The sequence below is a fragment of the Nycticebus coucang genome, chromosome X, assembly GCF_027406575.1.
Source record: "Nycticebus coucang isolate mNycCou1 chromosome X, mNycCou1.pri, whole genome shotgun sequence".
NCBI lineage: Eukaryota > Metazoa > Chordata > Mammalia > Primates > Lorisidae > Nycticebus > Nycticebus coucang.
In genome coordinates this window covers 47425364-47451496 of record NC_069804.1, presented here as the reverse complement: position 1 = coordinate 47451496, position 26133 = coordinate 47425364, and the positions used below count along the sequence as shown (strand labels likewise).

At 39.4% G+C, this 26133-nt stretch overlaps 1 protein-coding gene across 1 annotated transcript in view; it reads left to right on the top strand.

Annotated features, from left to right (window-relative positions):
• EFHC2 (EF-hand domain containing 2) overlaps positions 1-26133 on the top strand; it is a 268766-nt gene that overhangs the window by 111451 nt on the left and 131182 nt on the right. Inside the window, exons 6-8 of the mRNA XM_053579880.1 lie at positions 5940-6053; positions 6440-6578; positions 20094-20259. Of these exons, the coding sequence (XP_053435855.1) occupies positions 5940-6053; positions 6440-6578; positions 20094-20259 (419 nt within the window). The remainder of the gene's footprint in view (positions 1-5939; positions 6054-6439; positions 6579-20093; positions 20260-26133) is intronic.

Sequence of the window (26133 nt, the reverse complement as noted above, 5' to 3'; positions counted from 1 at the left end):
TTTTAGGGAGGTTTTGTATGGTTGATGCTAGTTCCAAACTTGATGTGAACCTGTTCAACATTTCCACTTCATTCTGGCTAAATCTTGGAAGGTGATGTGCTTTTCAATATAGGTCAATTTCCTTCAGATTTTCATATTTCTGAGAATACAGTTTCTTATAATGTTCATTAGGGATTTTTTTGATTTCTGAGGAGTCTGTTGTTATTTTGTCTTTGTTGTCTCTGATTAATGAGATTAGAGATTTTACTCTTTTTCCTGATTAGGTTGGCCAAAGCTTTATCCATTTTATTGATCTTTTCGAAAAACCAGCTTTTTGATTTATTGATCTGTTGTATTATTCTTTGTTTTCTTTTTCATTTAATTCTGCTCTAATTTTGGTTATTTCTTTTCTTCTACTGGGTTTGGGGTTGGAATGTTCTTTCTTTTCTAGTTGCTTGAGATGTCCCATTAAGTTGTTAACTTCCTCTCTTTCCATTCTCTTGAGGAACTCTTGCAGTGCTATAAATTTCCTCTTAGAACTGCCTTTGCAGTGTCCCAGAGGTTTTGATAGTTCATGTCTTCATTGCTGTTTTGTTCCAAAAAATTGGCGATTTCTTCTTAATCTCATCTTTGACCCAGCTATCATTCAGCATAAGGTAATTTAACTTCCATGCTTTTGTACGAGTATGCAGATTCCTGTTGTTACTCAGCTCAAGTTTTATTCCATGGTTGTCTGAGAAGAGGCATGGAATAATTTCTATTCCTTTAAATTTACTGAGGTTAGACTTGTGACCTAAGATTTAATCGATTTTGGAGTAAGTTCTGTGGGCTGATGAGAAGTGTGTGTATTCAGTTTTGTTGGGATGAAATGTTCTGTAGAAGTCTGCTGAATCCAGATATTGGATGGTTAATTTTAAATCTAAAATTTCTTTCCTCAGCTTATTATTGGAGGATCAATCCAACACTGCCAAAGGAGTGTTGAAATCTCCGACTATTATGGAGCTGGAGGAAATCAAGTTGCTCATGTCTGTTATCATTTCTCTTATAAATTGAGGTGCATTCTGGTTGGGTGCATAGATATTAATAATTGAGATCTCATCATATTGAGTATTACCCTTAACAAATATGAAGTGACCATTCTTGTCCTTCTTTACTTTTGTTGGTTTAAAGCCTATTGTATCTTCAAATAAAATTGTGATACCTGCTTTTTTCTGATTACCATTTGCCTGAAATATGGATGACCATCCTTTCACCCTGAGTCTGTATTTGTCTTTTAAGTTAAGATGTGACTCTTGTATGCAACAAATATCTGGCCTGAGTTTTTGTATCCAGTCAGCTAACCTATGCCTCTTTAGAGGACAGTTTAAGCCGTTCACATTGATGGAGAATATTGATAAGTCTGGTGAAATTTTGGGTATCGAGTTTTTCAAAAGTCCAGTGGGCATTTTTAATCCTTTTGCCAGTGTGGAAATTGGAGTTTGATCCGAAGTTTCTGAGTGAGTTTACTTTTGTGGTATAGGATTGGGTTGGTCATTGTGGAGGATAGGTCTGAGAATATCCTGAAGAGCTGGTTTGGTTATGGCAAATTTCTTCAACATATGAATGTCATTAAAGTATTTAATTTCTCCATCATAAATGAAACTCAGTTTAGCTGGATACAAGATCCTGGGTTGAAAGTTATTTTGCTTTAGGAGATTAAAAGTCGGTGACCACCCTCTTCTGGCTCGAAAAATTTCAGCAGAGAGATCTGCAGTCATTCTAATATTCTTCCCTTTGAAGGTAATGGTTTTTTTTCTCCTAGCAACTTTGAGAATTTTTTTCTTCATATTACCTTTAGTGAAGTTAATTATGATCTGGTTTGGGGATGTCTTATTGGGGTTGAATCGTGCTGGGGTTCTGAAGCTGTCCGCTATCTGAATTTCAGAATCTCTAGGCATGTCTGGAAAATTCTCTTTCATAATTTCATGCAGAAGGGCCTCTGTGCCCAGCTAGGCCACTTCATCTGTTTCTGGAACTCCTATGATTTGGATATTTGCCTTCTTCGAATTATCCCAGAGCTCTCTGAGAGAATGATCTGTTTTTGCTCTCCATTTCTCTTCCTCTTTGAGAGACTGGGAGCGTTCAAAGGCTTTAGCTTCAATGTCAGAAATCCTTTCTTCTGCTTGCTCCATTCTGTTGCTGAGGGATTGTACTGTATTTTTCATATCTTTGAGGGCTGCAAATTCTTGCTTCAGTGTGTTTAAGTGTTTGGTGGTTTTGTCTTTAAATTCGTTAAATTCTTGAGAGAACTTTTGAATCCCTCCTCGAATTCCTAATTCCACTTTGTTAATCTTGTCTGCAATCCAAATTCTGAATTCGATTTCTGACATCTCAGCCAGTTGTTTATGAATAGGATCTTCAATTACATCTGCCATATCTTTCCTTGGGGGGGTTGATCTATTCTTGTTTTTCATGTTACCAGTGCTTTTCCGCTGATTCCACCCCATGGTTGTTTTTCTCCCTTTGATTTTTTCCCCTGGGGCTTTGTTGAGTGCCTGTACAGTGTTGTGGCCTGACAAGCTGGGGCCCTGTCTGGTGTGGTGGGGCTAAGTGGTTCTGTCTTGTTTTCAGCTGGTTTCTGTTCCACCCTAGTGAAACAGATGCTCTGGATTGAAGTCTCAGCTGTGGAGAAATATCAGCAATTAAGTCACCCCACCTGTCACCGGCAAACAATTGGAAAAGGAAAATCAAACCTTTATACCTCCGTGCACCCAGTGCACCACCTGATTTGTCCTCAGGAGATTGGTTCAGTTCAAAAAGTCCAAATCAGTTGTCTCAGTCTGCACCTGTCTCGGGTGAGAGAGTTTATGAGGTCTCTGGGAACTGGATCACAGGGGTCTGGTGACTACTCTGGTGTGACTTGCTCCAGTGCTGCGTGGAGTCAGGAGGAGCCACCCAGCCAATTGATCAGTCTCAGAAGGTTGCTGCCTCCTTCTCCACCTTGCACCACTGTCACACTCAGTCCCTGATAGCCCTGTAGTTGGCTGACCCAGTTGCCTATAGTGAATCGGTACTCCAGGAGTTTGCATCTGCCTGAATCACAAGGAAGTCTGCCAGGCCGCTGCGCTCTGCCTCTCTCTAGCAGGAGGAGGTGAGGCCCGACAACCTCGGGCGCTTAATGAAGGTTGTGGGGTTTTCACTCAGGTCCAGTCTCGCCTCTGATTAATGTTACTGACAGAACAGAAGAGAACAACTCTGCGGTTCCCCTGCAGAAGAGAAGCTGAATTGAGTTCCAAATCAGCTTGTCTTTGCTCTTGTATCGTTTTTAGGCTGACGATCCCCTGAGGGCCAGGTGCATCTTAGGTTTAGTAAAGCGGACCTCTGGGTCAGCCCCGCCCTCGTAGTTTCCCCTGTTTGCATGTTGGAGTTGCCTCAGGCAAATCCTATACTCAGAGTCCCTGGTTGCCCAGGGAGACAGGGGGTGTGGCTTTAGAAATTTCGGTAGTGAGCCGTATTGCTAGCAAAAGTGGGCTGCTCTTTTATGGCTCAGGTAACTGCTGCTCCCGTGTAGCTCCCTTCCGGCTAACCGTCCTCTCTCTGCTCCCATACCCCAGAGTCTGCACCGACTGGCTGCAGCCCAGCACTCTCTACACCCCTCGAGCAATCGCCCAAGAGTCTGGACCCCTGGGGGACAGGTCTCCAGACCCTGGAGCGAGAGCAGAGGGGAGCGCGGGGAGCACCAGGAGCCTGGGGTTGCAGGCAGAGAACACACAGCTTTGCACAGTTTTATGCCTGGCCGTATTGTCACCAAAAGACGGCCGTCGCACTGTGCTTCAGGGAACCGCCACTCTGGTGCGGTCCCCTTTCTGCCGACCGGGACTGGCCTCTAGACCTCAGTGTGAGTGAAGGGGAATGCTGGGAGCTCAGAATTCCAGGTAGAGACTATATACAGTTTATACAGTTTTATGCCTGGCAGAAGTATGCGTGGCACCCTAATAGGGGAAATAGGTCCAGTTTTTAGAGAGTGTCTCCCATGGAGTGTAGTGGGAGGACCTTTGAACTCTGCCCGGTTGTTTGTGGGGCACTCTGAGCCATTCTCATGGGGGAGGGGACTCCCGTCCACTTGGTGATGGATTTTGTACCTTTTGTTTGTATCCTTGTGGTCGCAGCTTGCCTCAGCAGGGTTGACGTGCATTCTTCAACCTTCTCTCTTAGTGCAGCTCAAATCCACCAGGTTACTTGCTGAATTTTTGTCCTTTAACTCTCCTACTGGACGGGAGCCTCTGTGGAAAGCTGGCTTCAGTCAGCCTTCTTGTCTCCTCCTTCTCAGTGCAAGTTTTTAGAAATCTTCCATTTTGTGCTCTCCATTAATATACGTGTATGAAGGTAATACAGAGAATTTGATAAATTAGAGTTGGAACATTCTGAACTTAAGACAAGTAAAGGAAAAAAAGTGAAATGTAAGAATAAGTACCTATTCATCATTGAGCTTACAGGCTTATGAAAGTAAATGACACCTTAGTAAAAGAATTAGCATATTTGCCATGTATAATGCATACCCACATTTTTGGCCAAAATTTTCAGGAATAAGGTCTTTAGTTTTAGTTTTGGAAAGGAGGGTGGTAGTGGCTGCGCAATGCTGAGAGAGAAGGAGGTGCCACTCCATGGCCACTTATGCCCTCCTTTTCCTGAGGTCCTGATGCTAATGGTCATGTTGCCTTCTGTGGCTTGTCCGCTTCCAACATGACAGCAGTGGTGGTGTCTGGTGTGATCAGCCAGGTGGACTGGAAGTTCCTGCAGCTGTAGTGCCTGCTTGGTTAGAGGGTGGCGGGGTTGGGGAGGTTTGCCCAGAAGGGGCAGGACTACCATTCTAGGGTATTATTTTACATATGGATATCATTAATTGCTTTATAGAGTTACACTTTTAATGTATAAGCAAAAATAAAAGAATTAAAAACATTTATATAGATATGGAATTAATACTACCCAGGTATAATGCATACCCTTATTTTTCCCTCAAAAATTTATACAAAAATATGTACCCATGGTTTTAGATAGGGTTCTGGTATATTGCCCTTGTAGCCTACTGAGGAGAGGCAATAGTGTTGATCTAGGTTGTGAATACACACATACGTGTACATGCACCCACATGTGTATGCACCCATGCACACATACATATACACACAGGTTTATGCATGAGTGTAACAACTAGTCACCACTAAGCCACTAGCTAGTGGCAATGATGTTTTTTGCATTTTATTTACCATTAAAAAGAGTTGTCAGACTGATTTCTATGAATATTTGTGGCCATCTGAGAGCTAATGTAAGTTGGGTGCAGCAGAAATAAAAGACCTGGATTAAAATTGCTGGTCTGCCTCTTAATAGCTGTGAGATCTTGGGGAAGTCATTTATCCTGTATGAGTTTATTTTTCCATCTCTAAAATTTGATAATACAGTAAAAAACACTAAGGACCTATCAATGCATATAAAGACACATAAAAATATAGAAGTTTTTTCCAACAGTTCTATGCTATATTGTATTTATTATTTAGATAAATTATCTTTTAATTCTTAGTGCTCCTGAAAAGGTCACCATAACACCTATTTCTGATGCAAACAACTGCTGGTCATTCAGTCCTCATAAGGAGGCTTTCCCACATTCTGAGTCCACTGCCAGAAGCTCTGCTGCATTGCTTGGAGGCAAGGAAGGCAGAATTTGTCCCAGAGGGAGCTCTGGATGTGCACAGTGGGTAGCTAGAAGGTACCAGAGAAACTTGTTTTTAGAATGGCTTTGAAAAATAGGCTAAATATAAAATAATAATGGCACAGCTGACATTTGCAATGTGCATTAATATCAATTGCTTCATTTTATTAATTCATTCAACAAATATTTATTGAGTACCAAGTATGCCAAGTCTGGTGTTATGGAAAGAAAGAGAATGGATTAAGTCCTACTACCTTGTTTTGATTTTGTCTTTCAGTTTGGCCCACCTGGAATCTACCAACCAGGCCAGATAACAGATCGAACAGTTCTCAATGTGTATGGCGGCTTCACAGAGAATCGAATGATTGGTTACCTATTGGATAAATACAAGGCAAGGAATCTTATGTTTTATTATTATTTCCAATGTGACTTCTTTGGAATTTGAATAGTGGGGTGAGTTACATATTCTTCTCTTATGAGATTGTGAATGAAATCAATGAATACATAAATATATGCATTGTAGTGCTATTTATCAATAATAAATATGCTTAAATGCATATATAAATGTATGCATTGAATTACTATTTACAAGCACTGCAGTGCTAAAATAATGCTTTAGAATATTAACACCAGCTGATTGCCTTTTGATTTAATTAAAAAAAATAGCTATAAATGATATGATTGATCTTTTTTTAATTTCTTTTTTTCTCTGGGGAGGGATGCCTAGTTCTTTGGAAGGTCCATTGTGCCAATACCATGCTCCTTTGTTTTTATTAGCTAGGAAAAGTAGAACAAGAATTTTACAAAGACAGTGACCTGTCCATAGGAACCGCCATCAATGTGTGGGGAAGGAAAGTGCTCCTTTGTGACTGTGATGAATTTACCAAGACTTATTATAAGACTAAATATGGAGTTGGTAAGTGATACGTATGTCAATTAGAAATTATTTAAAAACTTAAGAGTCTTTTTTCCCCAGTTAAGATTTTACTTTGGAGTTTCAAAAGCTAGGCTTGTAATAGCTACCATTTATTGTGCATTTGCTATCTTCCAGGCATTTGTTGTCTTATATATTCCTAACAACAATTCTCTGTGGGTGGGCTCATTATTGATTCCAGGGTTTTCCATTTTTCTTTGTCCTCTGCCTCACTACAATATGGGGTAAATGTTTTGGTTGAGCAGTTGAAATGGAAATCTAAGTGTTTTTCTCTTCGTTTAATTTTTGCTTACCACAACGGATATACTTATTTGAGTTCTCTAGAAAATTCTCGCCTGCCAGTTTGCTTTCCTGGTTAGGCTAAACCAGGTGTTCAGCTTCTCTCTTCTTAGCTCTCAATTCCATTCTGACCAGGTTAGTTCTGTTCAGAATGAAAATCAGTGATTTATTAATATTAAGCACATACTATATATAGATTATTGCAGTAGACTTTGGAGATAAAGAGTTGTGTAAGAGGTTTCTAGACTGGAAAGGGAATTGAGACCCATAGCATGTGACACCACATTGTGACAGTCCTGGAAGCAGGCAGAGGATGTGATGTGAACTCTAAAACACAAACCCTTATTTGTTAAAATTCCACTTACAGTCTCCTGAAGACCTCCCAGTCACCTCCTCGACTTCCTACCTGAGACTCCAGGTACCTGCTGCTGCTAGGAATGGATGGGAATTGCTGGTCTCCCTCATTGAAGCTTGTAACTGGGGTTGGGGGTTCTTAGTCCTATAATTCTCTCTGAACCTTGGTGTATTCATATGAATACACTTTCTTGAGGGTGAGATGGAAGTGCCAGGAGCAACTACAGCTTCTTAAAAGACAAGGCGCTTTGTCTTTAGAATGAGATGAGGCCCACTCGTAAGACACTGGGTAACATTTCTGAACTCTTGGGAGTCTTTATATTGTTAGAGAAGACACACAAAGTGAATAAAGGAATTAGAATAAAAAAGACTTCAATTTCCCTCTTAGATTCATTAAAGGAATTTCTTCCACTGCATCTACATGCCAGATAGTTAAAATGTACAGGAGCTAGATTGGGGCATAATCTTATTATTATTATTATTATTATTTGCAGTTTTTGGCCAGGGCTGGGTTTGAACCCGCCACCTCTGGCTTATGGGGCTGGCACCCTACTCCTTTGAGCCACAAACGCTGCCCACATCGTCTTATTTTATTATCTAAAATACAGGAGCCACATTGGTGGCATCATCTTACTTTATTATCCAAAACTAGTCCCTTTTGGTGGACACAGTGTGCATATTTGTTTTGGGAACTGTTGATCAGAGGCAGCAGGAACATACAGGTAGCAGTTGCTACAGAGAAGCTCCTAGTGGCTTCTAGACCATGGTGGAGAAGAATTTGACCTTTAATAAATGTAGATGCCTGCTTAGAATCAATCAGTTCTTTGGTATAGACTGAAAATTGGAAAAAAAAATCTGTATATAAAGGTGGGTCACTGAAAATTGTAACATACATCTGAAGATTACCTTAATGTAAGGATGTGGTGAAGGATTACCCTGAGACAAAAGGTATGGTCAAGGTTCCAAAGAATAGTACGATTCCTTAAACATAAAGTCCAACTCTTGATTGATGTTTGTCTGTTGGCTTGATTTTCAGAATATGGAAGTTGTATTTTGGAAAATGAATTTCACACTACATTGTTAGTGCCTTAGTGGCTATACAAAAGATTTTCCAAGGCGTTGTGAATTCCCTGGCTGTCCTGGGCAAATCTATCAGCTACAAATGTCCTATGGTCCATTTTAATTGAGTCCTGGCACTTAATTTGGTTCTGTTCACTTCTTATGTTCATTCTACAAACTCATTATGTTATATAAAAAGTAATCTGTACATTTATTTATTTATTTTTTTTTTTTTGTAGAGACAGAGTCTCACTGTACCGCCCTCGGGTAGAGTGCCGTGGCGTCACACGGCTCACAGCAACCTCTTAACTCTTGGGCTTACGCAATTCTCTTGCCTCAGCCTCCCGAGCAGCTGGGACTACAGGCGCCCGCCACAACGCCCGGCTATTTTTTGGTTGCAGTTTGGCCGGGGCTGGGTTTGAACCCGCCACCCTCGGCATATGGGGCTGGCGCCCTACTCACTGAGCCACAGGCGCCGCCCTAATCTGTACATTTAAAGCTAATATAATGTGAGAACTATGCATTTAAACAGAGAATTATGCAAATGCAAAATTATGATGCGTTTCATAGTCACACTTATGTTTTATATTTTTCATAATGTATGTTAAAATACCCCATGTAATGAACACTATTATTACACAACATTTCTTGAGTTCCAATAGTGTATATAATATAAGTAAAGACTAGAAATCATATCTATGGTGGGGTTGGGGAAGAGTTAATCTGTATTTTCTGATAATCTTTACATTTGCTTTTCCTGATTTTTTGTAAGGTTGAATTAATACACTTCATGTTATTTAGATAGAGTTATTTCTGTCATTTAAATTTTATTTATAATTTGTCTGGTCCTAAAAATTGATAAGACCAAATGTTATGCATTATGTTTTGATATTTTTAAAGCCTAAACCAGGACAAAGACTCCAATAACTGCAGTTCTTTCAACAATTGTGGTCACATTTTCTCCATTGTCAATAATTGCAGTCAATCAAAAACTGGTGTCTCCACTGTGCAGCATATAGGAAGAATCTGACAAATGCTAGCAACACAGCTGAGAACTTCTCTAGCAGGAAGCCAGGGAAAGATTTCTAATGTAGCATGCCCCCTTGGTGCTTTAGTGCCTTCTCCTACCAAATAAGGTGCCAAGATATTTGGGGGGAGAAAAAATGGCAGACAAAGAGAAGGAGTTGGCCACAGTTCCAAGAATGATACATGGATAACCTTTCTATTTATGTAGAAGCAGAGGGATTGATAGAATTCCAAGAGATATTTGAACCCCTGTGAAATCAGTTTCTTAAAAAGATGAGATTCTTGGGCGGCGCCTGTGGCTCAGCGAGTAGGGCGCCGGCCCCACATGCCGAGGGTGGCAGGTTCAAACCCAGCCCCGGTCAAACTGCAACAACAAAAAAAAATAGCCGGGCGTTGTGGCGGGCGCCTGTAGTCCCAGCTACTAGGGAGGCTGAGGCAAGAGAATCGCGGAAGCCCAGGAGTTAGAGGTTGCTGTGAGCCGTGTGATGCCACGGCACTCTACCCGAGGGTGGTACAGTGAGACTCTGTCTCTACAAAAAAAAAAAAAAAAAAAAAAAAGATGAGATTCTTTTAAGGATTCTAAGGAGAAGGTGATTCCATAGATTTCTTCCATGTAACAGTGCAATGTGACCCCTCCATCAGGAAGCTTTGCCATCCTGCTGGCCCCTGGCTTGCCGAACAGGCTGTAGCATGTCATTCCCTCATTATTTTATGTGACTGAACATGAACTGACAGATGGAGGTCGGCAGGTCTTTCTTTTAGTATGAGGGTTGGAAAAGGCTTCAGGGCCTCCAGCAGGTGTTTCTTTCACTAATGGGACAGAGATTTTAATGCAAACTGTACTTACCTAGAAATTTCTTCCTTGGGTTAGTATTTCTCGTTTATAGAACTTTCTTATCATTGATTTCTGGTAGCTGGATTGCCAAAGTAGTAACTTTGGCATGGGAATGAATGGGACCATTCATTCCCATTACCTTTGGACACTTACTAGGCTGTACTTAGGTTAAGGTTGAACAAATATCTTAAAGCACTTTTAATTCTGTGGAGTCATTTCTGGCCATTTCTGAACTTTTGGTGCTGGAAGCAGCAGGATGTCCAAGATGAGAATTTAATGATTATTTGAGCAGACTGGCCACCCCAGGTTGCAGCAACACGATAGAATTGGGTTCTGGTTTCACCCATGGCTTTGATAGACCTAACACTTTCGGTTTTTATACCTATCAAGTAAATGTGGTTGAAGATTAGAGGATTCCTAAAGATTTTATAGCTCTATCATTATGTGATTCACTAATTTCGGTTTCAAAGAAATCATTTGGCCAAGGTATTGAGTTCAAGCAGAAGTGGATTTGCCTTGAAGCTAATGAAACTTAATCTTTAGGGTTCTTTCCTTTGCAGGGGTCTCAGGCAAAGGCCCTGACATAATTTTGTCTTGGTAGTTTGCTATTCTTTGTTTTGAAGAGCTTTAGTTGAAATTATATAAGCTTCAGGCCTCCTGGATCCATCTCTAGGCTTCCTTCTAGAAAAGAAGAGATAAACTTAGAGGTAATTGAGGGCTTTTCCAAGTAGTGCTTCCAACGGAGATAGTGATTAGAAAATCACTTTGAGGGAGCATTAAGATTCCTGAGGGGCGGAGCAAGATGGCAGCTGAGTAACAGCTTCCTTGCATCTGGGCACCGTGAGTCTGGGGAGATAGGACTCCAGGCATCTCTGGCTGGTGGGATCTGCCTATCATCACCCCTGAGAGGATACAGGGAGTCAGCAAGAGACTTCTGGACCCCAAGAGGAGAACTAAAACAGTAGAAAACCGGCAAGTGGTCGCGTGTGTTCAATCCGTCTAAACCCTCCCGCAACTGTAAGTTCAGTAGCAGCGAGACTGCAAACCAGAAAGGCCTTACCTGTGAACTGTTTTGGTGTCTTTAGACTTGGCACTCAGTTGAACTGCCTTGGGGAGAGCCTGAGCGGGAGTGCGGAGAACTTTGGCCTTTGTCTAGGGCCCCAGTCTGAGCCGCTGAGCCAGACGGAGCTAAGAGTGTTTGGCTCTGGGTCACAGGCAGCCATTGTGAGCGATCGGCCCCGGCAAGCTCCGCCCTCAGGGTCACAGAGCTAGAATTGGGTGAGAGCCGGTAACCCAGTGACCAAGTAGCCTAAGGGCGGGGTCCGAGCTGCCTTGCAGCCCTAACCCTCGGGGGCACAGGGAGACCAGTTTTGGCACACAAGGTAAGTGGATAGCCACTTCAGCAGTGATTCCAGCGACAAGCACTTCCCTGGGAAAGCTTCTGCTCAGCAAGTGAACAAGTTCAAAGTGCCTTTTAAGTGGGCTGAAGAGAGATTTAGGGTGTCTACCTGCTGGGGTTTGAGAAACTAGCAGCCTCCAGTCATATCATAACTGTGATTAACATCTCATACCCCAGAAGACCATGTGTTGCCCAGACAATATTCAATAACATATACATACTGCTTTGTTTTTGGTTGTGTTTTTTTTTTTTTTTGGTTTGGTTGTTTTTTTTGTTTATTTTGATGTTGTTGATTGTCGTTTTGTTTTTTAAGTTCAACCTTTTCCATACAGATCCTTTTTCTTTCTCAATTTTTCTAGTTTAATTATAATTTCCCATTGCTGCCTATTTCAATAATTAGAACTTCATTTTTGTTAGTGTTTCTACCGCTATTATTTGGTTTTCCACCAAATTTTATCCTGTAAAGTTTTCTGTTTGCTTGTTTTAGTTTGATTTATAGCATTTTTGTCTTTCCTCTCTGCTTGGTGGAGGTGGGGTACTGTGTCTGATCAGGTTAGCAAAGAGCTGCTGAACTCAAGGGAACCACCTAACTGGGCACCCGCAGAAGGTGGTTTTTTTTTAAGGTTGTATCAAAGTACCCTACTGTACACCTATATTGCTCTGTCTCCCTCTTTCTGTGCCTCTCTTCTTTTTGTCAATATTCCTTTTACCCACCCCCTCTCCTTTCTCTAATTTTCTTTTTTTTTTCTTATCACACGGTCCTCCTTTCTTTTATCCCTTTTTTGCTCTTCAACCTTCTCAACCTTCTGGTCCTGTAACCCTTAGTCCACAGGCACGAGAACTTAAAGAGCAAGAGGAAGTGAAAGGAAAATTAGGGCAAGGAAACAGATAAAAGAAATCACTCATGAGGAAGAATCAGCAGAAAACTCCAGGCAACATGAAGAACCAGTCCAGAACAACCCCGCGAAGGGACCATGAGGTAGCTACTGCAGAGGATTCCACCTATAAAGAAATGTTAGGAATGACAGAAAGGGAGTTTAGAATACACATGTTGAAAACAATGAAAGAAATGATGGAAACAATGAAGGAAACTGCGAATAAAGTGGAAAATAACCAAAAGGAAATTCAAAAACAGAATCAAATAAGAGATGAACAATATGAAGAATATAAAAAGGATATAGCAGAGCTGAAGGAAATGAAACAGTCAATTAGGGAACTTAAAGATGCAATGGAAAGTATCAGCAACAGGTTAGACCATGCAGAAGAAAGAATTTCAGAGGTAAAAGACAAAGTTTTTGAGATAACTCAGATAGTAAAAGAGGCAGAAAAGAAGAGAGAGAAAGCAGAACGTTCAATGTCAGAATTATGGGACTTTATGAAGCGTTCCAACATACGAGTTATAGGAATTCCAGAAGGGGAAGAAGAATGCCCCAGAGGAATGGAAGCCATACTAGAGAATATTATAAAAGAAAATTTCCCAAATATCACCAAAGATTCTGACACACTGCTTTCAGAGGGCTATCGGACCCCAGGTCTCCTCAACTCTAACTGAGCTTCTCCAAGACACATTGTGATGAACCTGTCCAAAGTCAAGACAAAAGAAAAGATTCTGCAAGCTGCCAGGAGTAAGCGCCAGTTGACCTACAGGGGCAAATCCCTCAGAGTGACCGCAGACTACTCTAATGAAACTTTCCAAGCAAGAAGACAATGGTCATCTACCTTTAATCTACTTAAACAGAACAGTTTCCAGCCCAGAATTCTGTACCCTGCTAAGCTAAGCTTCAAAATTGACGGAGAAATCAAATCATTTACGGATATACAAACATTGAGGAAATTCGCCACAACGAGACCAGCTCTACAGGAAATACTTCAACCTGTTCTGCACACTGACCACCACAATGGATCAGCAGCAAAGTAAGAACTCAGAAATCAAAGGACAGAACCTAACCTCCACACTGATGCAAAAGATAAAACTAAGCAATGGACTCTCACCAAATAAGACGAATAGAATACTACCACACTTATCAATTATCTCAATAAATGTTAATGGCTTGAATTCCCCACTAAAGAGACATAGATTGGCTGACTGGATTAAAAAACACAAGCCATCCATTTGCTGTCTGCAAGAAACACACCTGGCTTCAAAAGACAAATTAAAGCTCCGAGTCAAGGGTTGGAAGACAATTTTTCAGGCAAATGGAATTCAGAAGAAAAGAGGAGTTGCAATCTTATTTTCAGATACATGTGGATTTAAAGCAACTAAAGTCAAAAAAGACAAAGATGGTCACTTTATATTGGTCAAGGGAAAAATACAACAAGAAGATATTTCAATTCTAAATATTTATGCACCCAATTTAAATGCTCCCAGATTCTTGAAACAGACCTTACTCAGTCTGAGCAATATGATATCTGATAATACCATAATAACAGGGGACCTTAACACTCCCCTTACAGAGCTGGACAGATCCTCTAAACAGAAATTAAACAAGGATATAAGAGATTTAAATGAGACCCTAGAACAACTGTGCTTGATAGATGCATATAGAACACTCCATCCCAAAGATAAAGAATATACATTCTTCTCATCACCCCATGGAACATTCTCCAAAACTGATCATATCCTGGGACACAAAACAAATATCAACAGAATCAAAAGAATTGAAATTTTACCTTCTATCTTCTCAGACCATAAGGCACTAAGGTGGAACTCAACTCTAAAAAAAATGCTCGACCCCACCCAAAGGCATGGAAATTAAACAATCTTCTGTTGAATAACAGATGGGTGAAGGAAGAAATAAAACAGGAAATCATTAACTTCCTTGAGCATAAAAACAATGAAGACACAAGCTACCAAAACCTGTGTGATACTGCAAAAGCAGTTTTGAGAGGAAAATTCATCGCTTTAGATGCCTACATTCGAAAAACAGAAAGAGAGCACATCAACAATCTCACAAGAGATCTTATGGAATTGGAAAAAGAAGAACAATCTAAGCCTAAACGCAGTAGAAGAAAAGAAATATCCAAAATCAAATCAGAGATCAATGAAATTGAAAACAAAAGAATCATTCATAAAATTAATGACACAAGGAGTTGGTTTTTTGAAAAAATAAATAAAATAGATAAACCATTGGCCAGACTAACGAGGAATAGAAAAGTAAAATCTCTAGTAACCTCAATCAGAAATGATAAAGGGGAAATAACAACTGATCCCACAGAGATACAAGAGATCATCTCTGAATACTACCAGAAACTATATGCCCAGAAATTTGACAATGTGAAAGAAATGGATCAATATTTGGAATCACACCCTCTCCCTAGACTCAGCCAGGAAGAAATAGAGCTCCTGAACAGACCAATTTCAAGCACTGAGATCAAAGAAACAATAAAAAAGCTTCCAACCAAAAAATGTCCTGGTCCAGATGGCTTCACTCCAGAATTCTATCAAACCTTCAAGGAAGAGCTTATTCCTGTACTGCAGAAATTATTCCAAAAAATTGAGGAAGAAGGAATTTTCCCCAACAATTCTATGAAGCAAACATCACCCTGATACCAAAACCAGGAAAAGACCCAAACAAAAAGGAGAATTTCAGACCAATCTCACTCATGAATATAGATGCGAAAATTCTGAACAAAATCCTAGCCAACAGATTACAGCTTATCATCAAAAAAGTCATTCATCATGATCAAGTAGGCTTCATCCCAGGGATGCAAGGCTGGTTTAACATACACAAGTCTATAAACATTATCCACCATATTAACAGAGGCAAAAATAAAGATCACATGATCCTCTCAATAGATGCAGAAAAAGCATTTGATAAAATCCAGCATCCTTTTCTAATTGGAACGCTGAAGAGTATAGGCATAGATGGCACATTTCTAAAACTGATTGAAGCTATCTATGACAAACCCACAGCCAATATTTTACTGAATGGAGTAAAACTGAAAGCTTTTCCTCTTAGAACTGGAACCATACAAGGTTGTCCTCTGTCACCTTTACTATTCAACGTAGTGCTGGAAGTTCTAGCCAATACAATTAGGCAAGACAAGGAAATAAAGGGAATCCAAATGGGAGCAGAGGAGGTCAAACTCTCCCTCTTTGCTGATGACATGATCTTATACTTAGAGAACCCCAAAGACTCAAGAACAAGACTCCTAGAAGTCATCAAAAAATACAGTAATGTTTCAGGATATAAAATCAATGTCCACAAGTCAGTAGCCTTTGTGTACACCAGTAACAGTCAAGATGAGAAGCTAATTAAGGACACAACTCCCTTCACCATAGTTTCAAAGAAAATGAAATACCTAGGAGTGTACCTAACGAAGGATGTGAAGGACCTCTATAAAGAAAACTATGAAATTCTCAGAAAGGAAATAGCAGAGGATATTAACAAATGGAAGCACATACCATGCTCATGGATGGGAAGAATCAACATTGTTAAAATGTCTATACTTCCCAAAGCAATCTACCTATTCAATGCCATTCCTATGAAAATACCAACATCGTACTTTCAAGATTTGGAAAAAATGATTCTGAGTTTTGTATGGAACCAGAAAAAAACCCATATAGCTAAGGCAGTTCTCTGTAACAAAAATAAAGCTGGGGGCATTAGCATACCAGATTTTAATCTGTACTACAAAGCCATAGTGCTCAAGACAGCATGGTACTGGCACAAAAACAGAGACATAGACCCTTGGAATCGAATTGAAAACCAAGAAATGAAACTAACATTTTACAACCACCTAATCTTTGATAAACCAAACAAGAACATACCTTGGGGGAAAGACTCCCTATTCAACAAATGGTGTTGGGAGAACTGGTTGTCTACATGTAAAAGACTGAAACTGGACCCACACCTTTCCCCACTCACAAATATTGATTCAAGATGGATAAAGGACTTAAATTTAAGGCATGAAACAATAAAAATCCTCCAAGAAAGCATAGGAAAAACACTGGAAGATATTGGCCTGGGGAAAGACTTCATGAAGAAGACTGCCATGGCAATTGCAACAACAACAAAAATAAACAAATGGGACTTCATTAAACTGAAAAGCTTCTGTACAGCTAAGGAGACAATAACTAAAGCAAAAAGACAACCTACACAATGGGAAAGGATATTTGCATATTTTCAATCAGACAAAAGCTTGATAACTAGGATCTATAGAGAACTCAAATTAATCCACATGAAAAAAGCCAACAATCCCATATATCAATGGGCAAGAGACATGAATAGAACTTTCTCTAAAGATGACAGACGAATGGCTAACAAACACATGAAAAAATGTTCATCATCTCTATATATTAGAGAAATGCAAATCAAAACAACCCTGAGATATCATCTAACCCCAGTGAGAATGGCCCACATTACAAAATCTCAAAACTGCAGATGCTGGCGTGGATGTGGAGAGAAGGGAACACTTTTACACTGCTGGTGGGACTGCAAACTAGTACAACCTTTCTGCAAGGAAGTATGGAGAAACCTCAAAGCACTCAAGCTAGACCTCCCATTTGATCCTGCAATCCCATTACTGGGCATCTACCCAGAAGGAAAAAAATCCTTTTATCATAAGGATACTTTTACTAGACTGTTTATTGCAGCTCAATTTATAATCGCCAAAATGTGGAAACAGCCTAAATGCCCACCGACCCAGGAATGGATTAACAAGCTATGGTATATGTATACCATGGAATGCTATTCAGCCATTAAAAAAAATGGAGACTTTTCAACCTTTGTATTAACGTGGATGGACGTGGAAGACATTATTCTTAGTAAAGCATCACAAGAATGGAGAAGCATGAATCCTATGTACTCAATTTTGATATGAGGACAATTAATGACAATTATGGTTATGGGGGGGGAACAGAAAGAGGGAAGGAGGGAGGGGGTGGGGCCTTGGTGTGTGTCTCACTTTATGGGGGCAAGACATGATTGCAAGAGGGACTTTACCTAAGAATTGCAATCAGTGTAACCTGGCTTGTTGTACCCTCAATGAATCCCCAACAATTAAAAAAAAAAAAGAGAAAAAAAAGGATTCCTTTGTAAGATACATCATCTCTCTGTCAATTAGTTGGAATCTAGTGAATCATGTATAGGAATTTAATATATGTGTTTTTACAAGTCACTTGGAATTAGAGCAAACTGACCATTTGAAATACCTATATGTCTCAATATGTTGCAAAAAGCCAGTTTAAGAAGATGTTTGGGAAGATGCTTTGTACAAAAATGTATCTTTTAAAATTTATTCAACAAATATTTGTGAACACATGAAACATGCAGGACGTTGGGATGATAGAAAGCCAAAGTCAAGAAACTTGTCATCCAGGTGCAAGTCCAAAGCTTTGTGAATGTATGCGAATTCCCCAGAGAAATGTGATTTAAAGTTGGATCTTGAGCCAGGGTTTCCAAGATGTATGTATGCAGTGTTAACAAAAGTCATGAGACTGAGGGGAGCAATTCTCAGCTTTTATACACTAGATGGCACTGTGGGTGCAGGAGAAGGCTCTAAATTGGTTCTTTTGTTACTTAAATCTATTGCAAAAAGCATGAGGTTGAGATAACAACGAGATGTTATAAAACCAAGTGTATGGTGCCCCATGATCATACTAATGTATACAGCTATGATTTAATAAAAATAAATAAATAAATAAATAAAAACCTATAATTTGGGGAGGAGGTGTGGCATTCTTAATTACTTTGATATTTAATAAGTGCCATCTTTTGGTTAGACCTTAGATTGGTATGTAGAGTTGTATGTATATGTCCCCTGTTAGAAGAAACTGCTCCTAACCCAAGTTTCTTATAATCACATAGAACTCTCCTGCCATGGCTTTGTTGCTTTCCCTGAAATGGAGGTAACAAATAATGGTGTGTTTGGTACAGTAGTTGGCAATGAGACAGTCGACTGCAATTCTGCTTAATTATAAGATTTGAACTTTCCTCTTTATTCCCAGCACTTTTCTTTAATCACCACAAAAACAATAATAGGAGAGGCTCACAAGTCACTTCTGTACTAGCATACTGGCTGTCCTCTTTCTCTGAGCCAGTGAGAAATATTTGATGATGTTCTCTTTGTCAACTGCCATGAACAGTTTCTCTTAGGATGGAACAATATTTGGGGGGGAATTATACTTGGGGAAATTTCACACAAAGGCTGCTAGGAAGTCTAAGGAAATGTGAAAACTGAAAATGTTGTCAAATCAGTGTTAGAAATGACATCCAAAAAAAGGAGAAAGAAATCACCATAATGTTAAGAGTTAGATTGTCTTGGATGAAAAATTGATATGCATTTTCTCTTATGGAGGTATACATTAAAATTTGTACTCTTCCTTCTGTTAGACAGTTGACAATAGAAAAGGTTATCTTCCAGTTCGATGAAAATATTTCAAATTGCATATAAAACCAGCACATTGTACCCCATGATTGCATTAATGTACACAGCTATGATTTAAAAAGAAAAAAAGGTTATCTTTGCTTATGTGGAACTCCTTTCATCACAAAGGGAAAACACCTATGGTATGCTCAAGCTTGGAGAAGAAGTAGAAGATGGATTCTGTGGGGGTTTTGGGGGGGTTTTGTTTTGCTTTAGGAAAGATTGATCCTGATATCTTCTTTGCCATTTGTGCTGGGGGCAACAGTGACTTGGGTAGATCAGGTCAATATATTGTTTGCTCTGGAGACCACAGTTGCTTCTCAGAGATTCCATGGCTTTGCAAATGAGTACCTAAAGATCCTATGTTATTACTAATATGTCTCCAGCTCTCTCACCACCTCGCCTTCCTAACAGATAATAAGTAAATAAATAAAATCAACAGCATTTACCACTTAGCACTCCCTTTGAGAGAGCAGACAGTTAGCTACTCTGAAAAGTTTTAATTTTTTTTTTAGTTTAGTTTGCTTCATTGCTTTTGAAAATGATTGCCATTTTTTCTTGGGCAATAACAAGAGCAACCTGCAGCAGTGGCTGGTGAGAAGGCAATTCTGTTTTTATGTTTGTTTTTGAACTAGATAGTGAAGTGCCATGACTTGGAGTTGAGTTGGCTGCAAGGAAAAGAACTCAAAATGTGGGTGCTGTAGGAGGAGATGGCAGATGGGGAAGGGTGAAGGTAATAGTCAGGGGTCAGTTCTGTTTGGAAAAGCATTTTATTAGTGAGTGTTGACTGAGATAGGAAAAGGCTAAATTACAGGTCAAAATATGGAATGGCTGGCATAAAGTTTCATGTTTGAATTTCATATTACTGGAAAAATACAGAAGAGCAAAAAATATTCAAAAATAGAGATGGGATGACAAAAGATAAATGTTTACTTATTTGACATAGATTCTTTTTTTTTTCCGTTTGAACCAGTGGCGATATTAAGTGAGTTCTGTGGTTTTTGTAAACATGATTGAAACCTACCCCCACAGGATTTTGCTGTGTTTTGTTTGAAAGAGTTTAAAATAGTCTACAAAGATATCCATGTTCATCTTGGAAACATAACAAACCTTTCAAAACAGTCATAATCAGGGCAAAAAAAATATTGATATTTTGTTTGCCTTTGTTTTGTTATAGAGAATTTTACTTCAATTCCATGCAAGGCTCCTTCTCCTCCAAAAGTAGAAAGGAAATTTCCACCTTATACTGGCTTTGGTTCTGAAGAGGATTCTCTCCGTTCCTGCATAGGCCTCATACCCACACCGCCTAGGAAGAACTTCAAGAAGTTCATGGAAAAAGACAGGTGCTTGAGGGAACCATGATTTTAGGCCAATATATCCCAAATGAATTTGGGGTTTATAACATTGTTCTCATGATAAAACAGATGTCATGCAACTCATCTAACTTCAAGTCCCGGGAGACATTATTATAGTTTTTTAATGAAGTTGGTTAATGCAAGTATTAAAGGTTCTTACTCGAATACTTATATTAATATGTTATCTGGAGGCCCCTAAAGTTATATTATACCCTAGCTATATCATTTTTCCATATCTGCCTATCTGTCTATCTGTCTCCTGAAGATGGACCCTAGGAAATGATTTAGAGTAGGAGTCAGTAAGTTTTTTATTAAGGGGTCAGATGGTAATTATTTTTGACTTTGTGGGCCATATGGTAACTGTCACAACCACTCAGATCTGTCATTGTAGCTTGAAAGCAGCCATACACAGAACATAAACAAACGTGTGACTGTGTTCCAATAAAACATTTTTTATGTACACTGGCATTTGAATTTCATATAATTTTTACATATCACAAAATGTTATTCTTCCTTTAAGTTTTTTCCAATCATTTAAAAATGAAAAAACTATTCATAGCTCAAAGGCCATACAAGAACAGGTGGCCAGCTGCATTTGGCCTACCTACTATGGTTTATCAACCTCTGCTCTGGAGAGTTCAATGATTTATCAATGTTTTTCAGAATGTTAGTTGATGATTAATGTTGTTGTTTTCACTTGGGAGGTTGAGTACAGTAACCATAGATTTCTCACATGGCTGAATATAATTTTAAACAATGTTTTTTTTAAAGTATTCCTAATACACATGAGGAAAACTCAACCCCTGAATCATGCATATAGAATGCAGTCAGTGCCCATGGCTACTTTTTGCTTCCGCAGGAAAAGCAGGCCCTGGAGAAAGAAGTTGGGGAAAGAGTGGTGGAGCAATGCTGCAGGTGCTTGAATAGGATGCAGGCTAAAAATTTCACCCCTGTGTGAGGGGCATACAGAATGGGTAATATGATTCTGTAGAGAAAAATGATAAAAGGAACATGGAGTAAGACTAGGAGGAGAAGGAAAAGATGGTATCTTGAATTTGATAAATTTGAGTGGAGTCACGTGTCATTGTAGAGCATCTGAAGAGAGAATTATAGTTGTGCTGCTTCTATAAAAATGGTGAAAATCTCTTTGTAAGAATTGTACAGAATAGCTGAAAGTCTGCCTTTGCATGATATGATGTCTTTCATCTTTCAAGAAATAATCTGCTTTTAAGCACTTTAGTATTTTCTTTTCAAGTTTTAGAATTGATGCTACTCCTTGGTGTGTCCTGTATTTGTTAGAAATGCTAATTCTTGTGCCTCCCCCAGAAGCACTGAGACAGAAACTCTGGAGCTAGGTCCCAGCACTCTGTCTTCTGAAGCCCTCTGCAGGATGCACCAGTGTTTGAGAACCACTAATTTTTGATTATATAAGAGGGACATTTATACTTCATCCTTCCTTATCGAGGACACTGTTTACTGTGAGGTTGCAGGGTAGGACTTTTAATGGACACTTTTAACTAACTGCTGTTTTTAAGAGCATCCACCCAAAGGAGGTGGTCAGGAAGAATGTCCCTATTATAAAAGGTGACGGAATTTTTCTTACAAGTAAGCAAGAGGAAATATTATCCAGGGTGTTGCTTCTGGAACTCAGGGGAAAACAGTTCTTTGTGGGTAGTTGGACTTAGTCTCTCTTTCTGTCTACACTGTGTAAACCTGTCCACAGAACACTGACTGTAGACAGCATTCTAGGTCCTTGTCATGCTGCTGTGGCTAGAGGATGTGGCTATAGGCACAAATGTCTCTAATTTCATTCTTTTTGTCCACTGCTTGTTCTATGCCAGGAATATACTCCCCTCAAGCTCCTCCATAGTAACCATGTTTCCATAGTAACTGGCATTCAGCTGGAGACTTACACATGAGTTTGAATAACCCAAGGTTTTAAAACTCAGAATCTGAAGAAGATTCTTTCACAAGCATACAATGAACAATTTCTTAATATAAATTAACTGTAATTGAGACATGAGATTGTACATAGTATATACTACTTATATATATTGCTATTTAAAATGTATTGGGTGCTATAGCTGTTACATAGTTAATGTTTTTCTACTGTGAGTTGTTGAAGGAACTAGTTTCAAATTAAAGCATATGAGGTTTTTGATAGAGATAAAGATTTTCTTGTTTGTTGGGGTAAACAGTACTATGATGGCCTGCTGGGAAAATTATCTAGTTTGACGTGTATGAACCAGAGTATCTTTTTTTCTGCAGCAGGCTAAATTAGTTACTCCATTCTCTGTGTGCCCACAATACTCTGCTGATTATACCAGTAATAATAATATTACTAATAATAATAAACAATTAGTGGTAGCTGTTTACTAACTACCATGCAGCATTTGATCTCATTTAATTCTCAAAATAACCTTGGAAAGTAGGTAATATTATTGCACCTATTCTTAATATTAGGAAACTGAGGTTCAAAGAAGCTCTACAACTTGCCTGAGCTCACACAACTGATTTTTAGTTGAACTGGAATTTGAACCCAGGCAAATCTGACTTCTAAATTTTTGCCACTGAACCTGTACGTGTCACAGTGCATGGTAATTACTCATTTGTGTAATTTGTGGACTCCCCCAAAAGCTCCTTAAAGGCAGAGACTGGTTTTATTGCTTCCCTGAGAGTGAGAACAGTACTGGCAACATATTTGGGGATCAATATGTATTTTGTCCAATAAAAGCAGGAATGGACAAATAAGTGATAGAATAAACATTCACTCATCCAGTTCCTAGTGCTGGATAGAAGTGACAGACGACTTCACACCGGGAAGGTTATCATCCCAGACTTGTGCTATTCATAACCATATAGCATCCAAAAATTCATGATTTAATCTTAATCTCTGACTTATTTCAGATGTTTTCCATCTGCTGTCCCCATTAGTCATTTTTTCCTTATTAAAAATTTTCCCCATCAATAAAAATAAGCCTTTGTATGTCTTCCAACCACAAAACTCTATAGCTCCAACTATTTTTGAGGTTTGAAGTCAGTATAGAGCCCTGAGTGAGCCATTCATTTTCTTAGTAAATGAATGTTTCCTAAGTTCCTGCTGTGGGCCAAGCACTGATCTAGGTGCTTGGGATACATCACTGAACAAAATAGATACAAGGTGCTGCCCTCACAGAACTTACATTCTGGTTGTAGGAGGTAGGTAATGAACAATAAAGATAATACATAAGTAATTCTGTAGCATATAGCAGGTGTTAGGTGCCATGGAAAAAATAAAGAAGGTATTAAGTTGCTATGGAAAGAATAAGGGAGAACTAGGAGTGTGGTGCAGAGGAAAACCCCCAGTCACAATTTGAAATAGTGTAGTTTGGGTGGACCTTACTGAGGAGAGGAAATGTGCTCTAGGCAGAAGGAATAGTCAGTACAAAGGTCCTAAGCAAGAAGCATGCTTGGATGTGCAGGAGCAATCCAGGAGGCTGACATGGATAGAGTAGATGAGTAAAAGGCAGAGCATACAGAGATGAGATGAGAGAGGGAATGGGAGATCAGATCACTTAGGGCCTTGTAGAACATTATAAGGAAGATTTTTCTTTTTCCTTTTTAGAGACAGGGTCTTGCTTTGAAACCCATGCTGGAGTGCAATGGTGCAATCATAGCTCTCTGCAACCTCCAACCTCTGGGCTCAAGTAATTGTCCTAGCTCCAGCTAGGAATACACATATACACCACCATGCCTGGCTAATTTCTAAATTTTTGTTTTAAGAGAAAGAGTCTCTCTATGTTGTGTAGGCTGTTCTCAAACTCCTGACCTCAAGTGATCTTCCAAACTTGGCCCCCTTCCTCCCAAAATTCTGGAATTACAGGCATGAACCACTATATGTAGCCAGTCTATAAAGTTGCTTTTGACTTGGTGATAAAGGGCCATTGAGAGATATGATCCACAGAAGTGACTTGAGCTGATTTACATATTAAAGAATCATTCTGGTGCAGTGTTCAAAGTGGGCTATAGACTGGCACTGGTGGAAAGTAAGACCAGTTAAGAAGCTAGAGCAGTAGTGCAAGAGAAAAGTTATGGTGATTCAGATCTAGGTGAACGCAGTGGAAGTGATGAAATTAAATAGTGAGTTCTGGAAATACTTTGAGGGCAGGGGCAGTAGGATTTCTGGACAGATTGTCTATGAGATGTGAAAGAAGTGAGGAGCTGAGAAGCTCTCAACATTTGGCTTGAACAACTGAACATTTGACTTGTCATCCACTGAGATGGGTAAGACTGTAGATGTAATAGATTTGGGCCAAGAGCAGAAGTTCAGTTTTAGGATAAGTTAAGTTTGATATGTCTATTAGATGTCAAATGGAGATACTGAGTAGGCAGTTGGATATATGTGTGAGGATGGGGTTCAGAAAAGAGATCTGAGACAGATATATAAATTTCGATGTCATCAGCATGTAGATGGTATTTAAAGCCTTTATGCCAAACCATATGAAAGACTTGCGACTGGGTGAGATCACCAAGGAAGTGAACCTGCATAGAGAAAAACATGACCAAGGAGTAAACTCTGGAACACCCCAAATTAAGAGAGTAAGAGAAAGAGGAGGAAACAGCGAAGGAGACTAAAAAGGAGAAAACAAGGAGGTAGGGGCAAAACCAAGAGAATGTAAGATCCTGAAAGCCAAGTGAAACAAGTATATTGCAGAAGGAGTGATCATTTGTGCCAATTGCTGACGATTGGTCAAGTTAGGTGTGGACAACAAAGTACAGAATTGGCATTGTGGAAATTACTGTTGACCTCTACAAGAGCCACTTAGGTAGAGCAAACCTAATGGACGTGGATTTAAGAGAAAATGGGAGAAGAATTCAAGACATGATTGTAGATAACTCTTGAGTTGTGTGTAGAAAGAAGTTAAGGCATGGCTTCTGGACCTAGAGATTTATAATTTGTTTGGGGACAATGGGAACATATTTTGAGAAAAACAACAGCAGAGAGTACAAATCAATATAGTGCTAAATTGGGTGGAACATTATGTCTGGTACAGGAGGTGTAAGTAGGTGGTCAGCTGGGAGGGGAGAGTATCATGATTAAAAAGAGTGTTTTGAGAAGTTTCATAATTAGGCAAGGAAATATCTGAAGACACTTGGAATACGTTAAGTGTGCCCTGAGGACCACCTTATCAGAATCTCCTGGGGTGCTTATTAATAATGCAGGTTTCTGGAGATGCAGGCTAACTACTGAATTTACATCTCTTGGGGTGGGACTCTGGTTTCTGTGTATTTAACAAGCTCCCCAGATGACAATATACACAGTAAACTTTGTAAACCACTGGTCTAAAAATTGCATTGACTAGATTATATTCCTGATTGAGGAGATATCCAGAACACTAGGATTACGTGAAAAAAGGCATATTGAATATGTGAAAAACCCACACTTATTATATATACTTTGAAATTTATGAAAGTTTTCAGAAGTTAAATTTACATGAGTATTCATTTGCCCTGAGGTTATATCTCACTCAGTTGTTTCAATGCTAATTCAGACATCTGAAAGGTTATGGGTCTTTAATGAGAGAGGGCACTATCAAAACTATTGTTACTTATAAATCCAATAATATACAAAAGAAAATGACTGACAAGGATAGCTGTACCCAGCACTATATGGGGTCCATGTGAAGCTTGCGAACTAGGGACTAAGAAAACAGTTTTAAAGTGATCTGGCTGTTTTTCTTGGGCTGTTCTGGGATGAGCCTTCCAAACTGTTGCTCTTCCTCTCACAGGGCCTTAAGCCTGCCCTGCTTCTTGGACAATCCGAGTAAAGGGTGGAAAAGAGTACTTTCTGCCTTTGCAAATCAGAAATACTTTGTTTTTTTT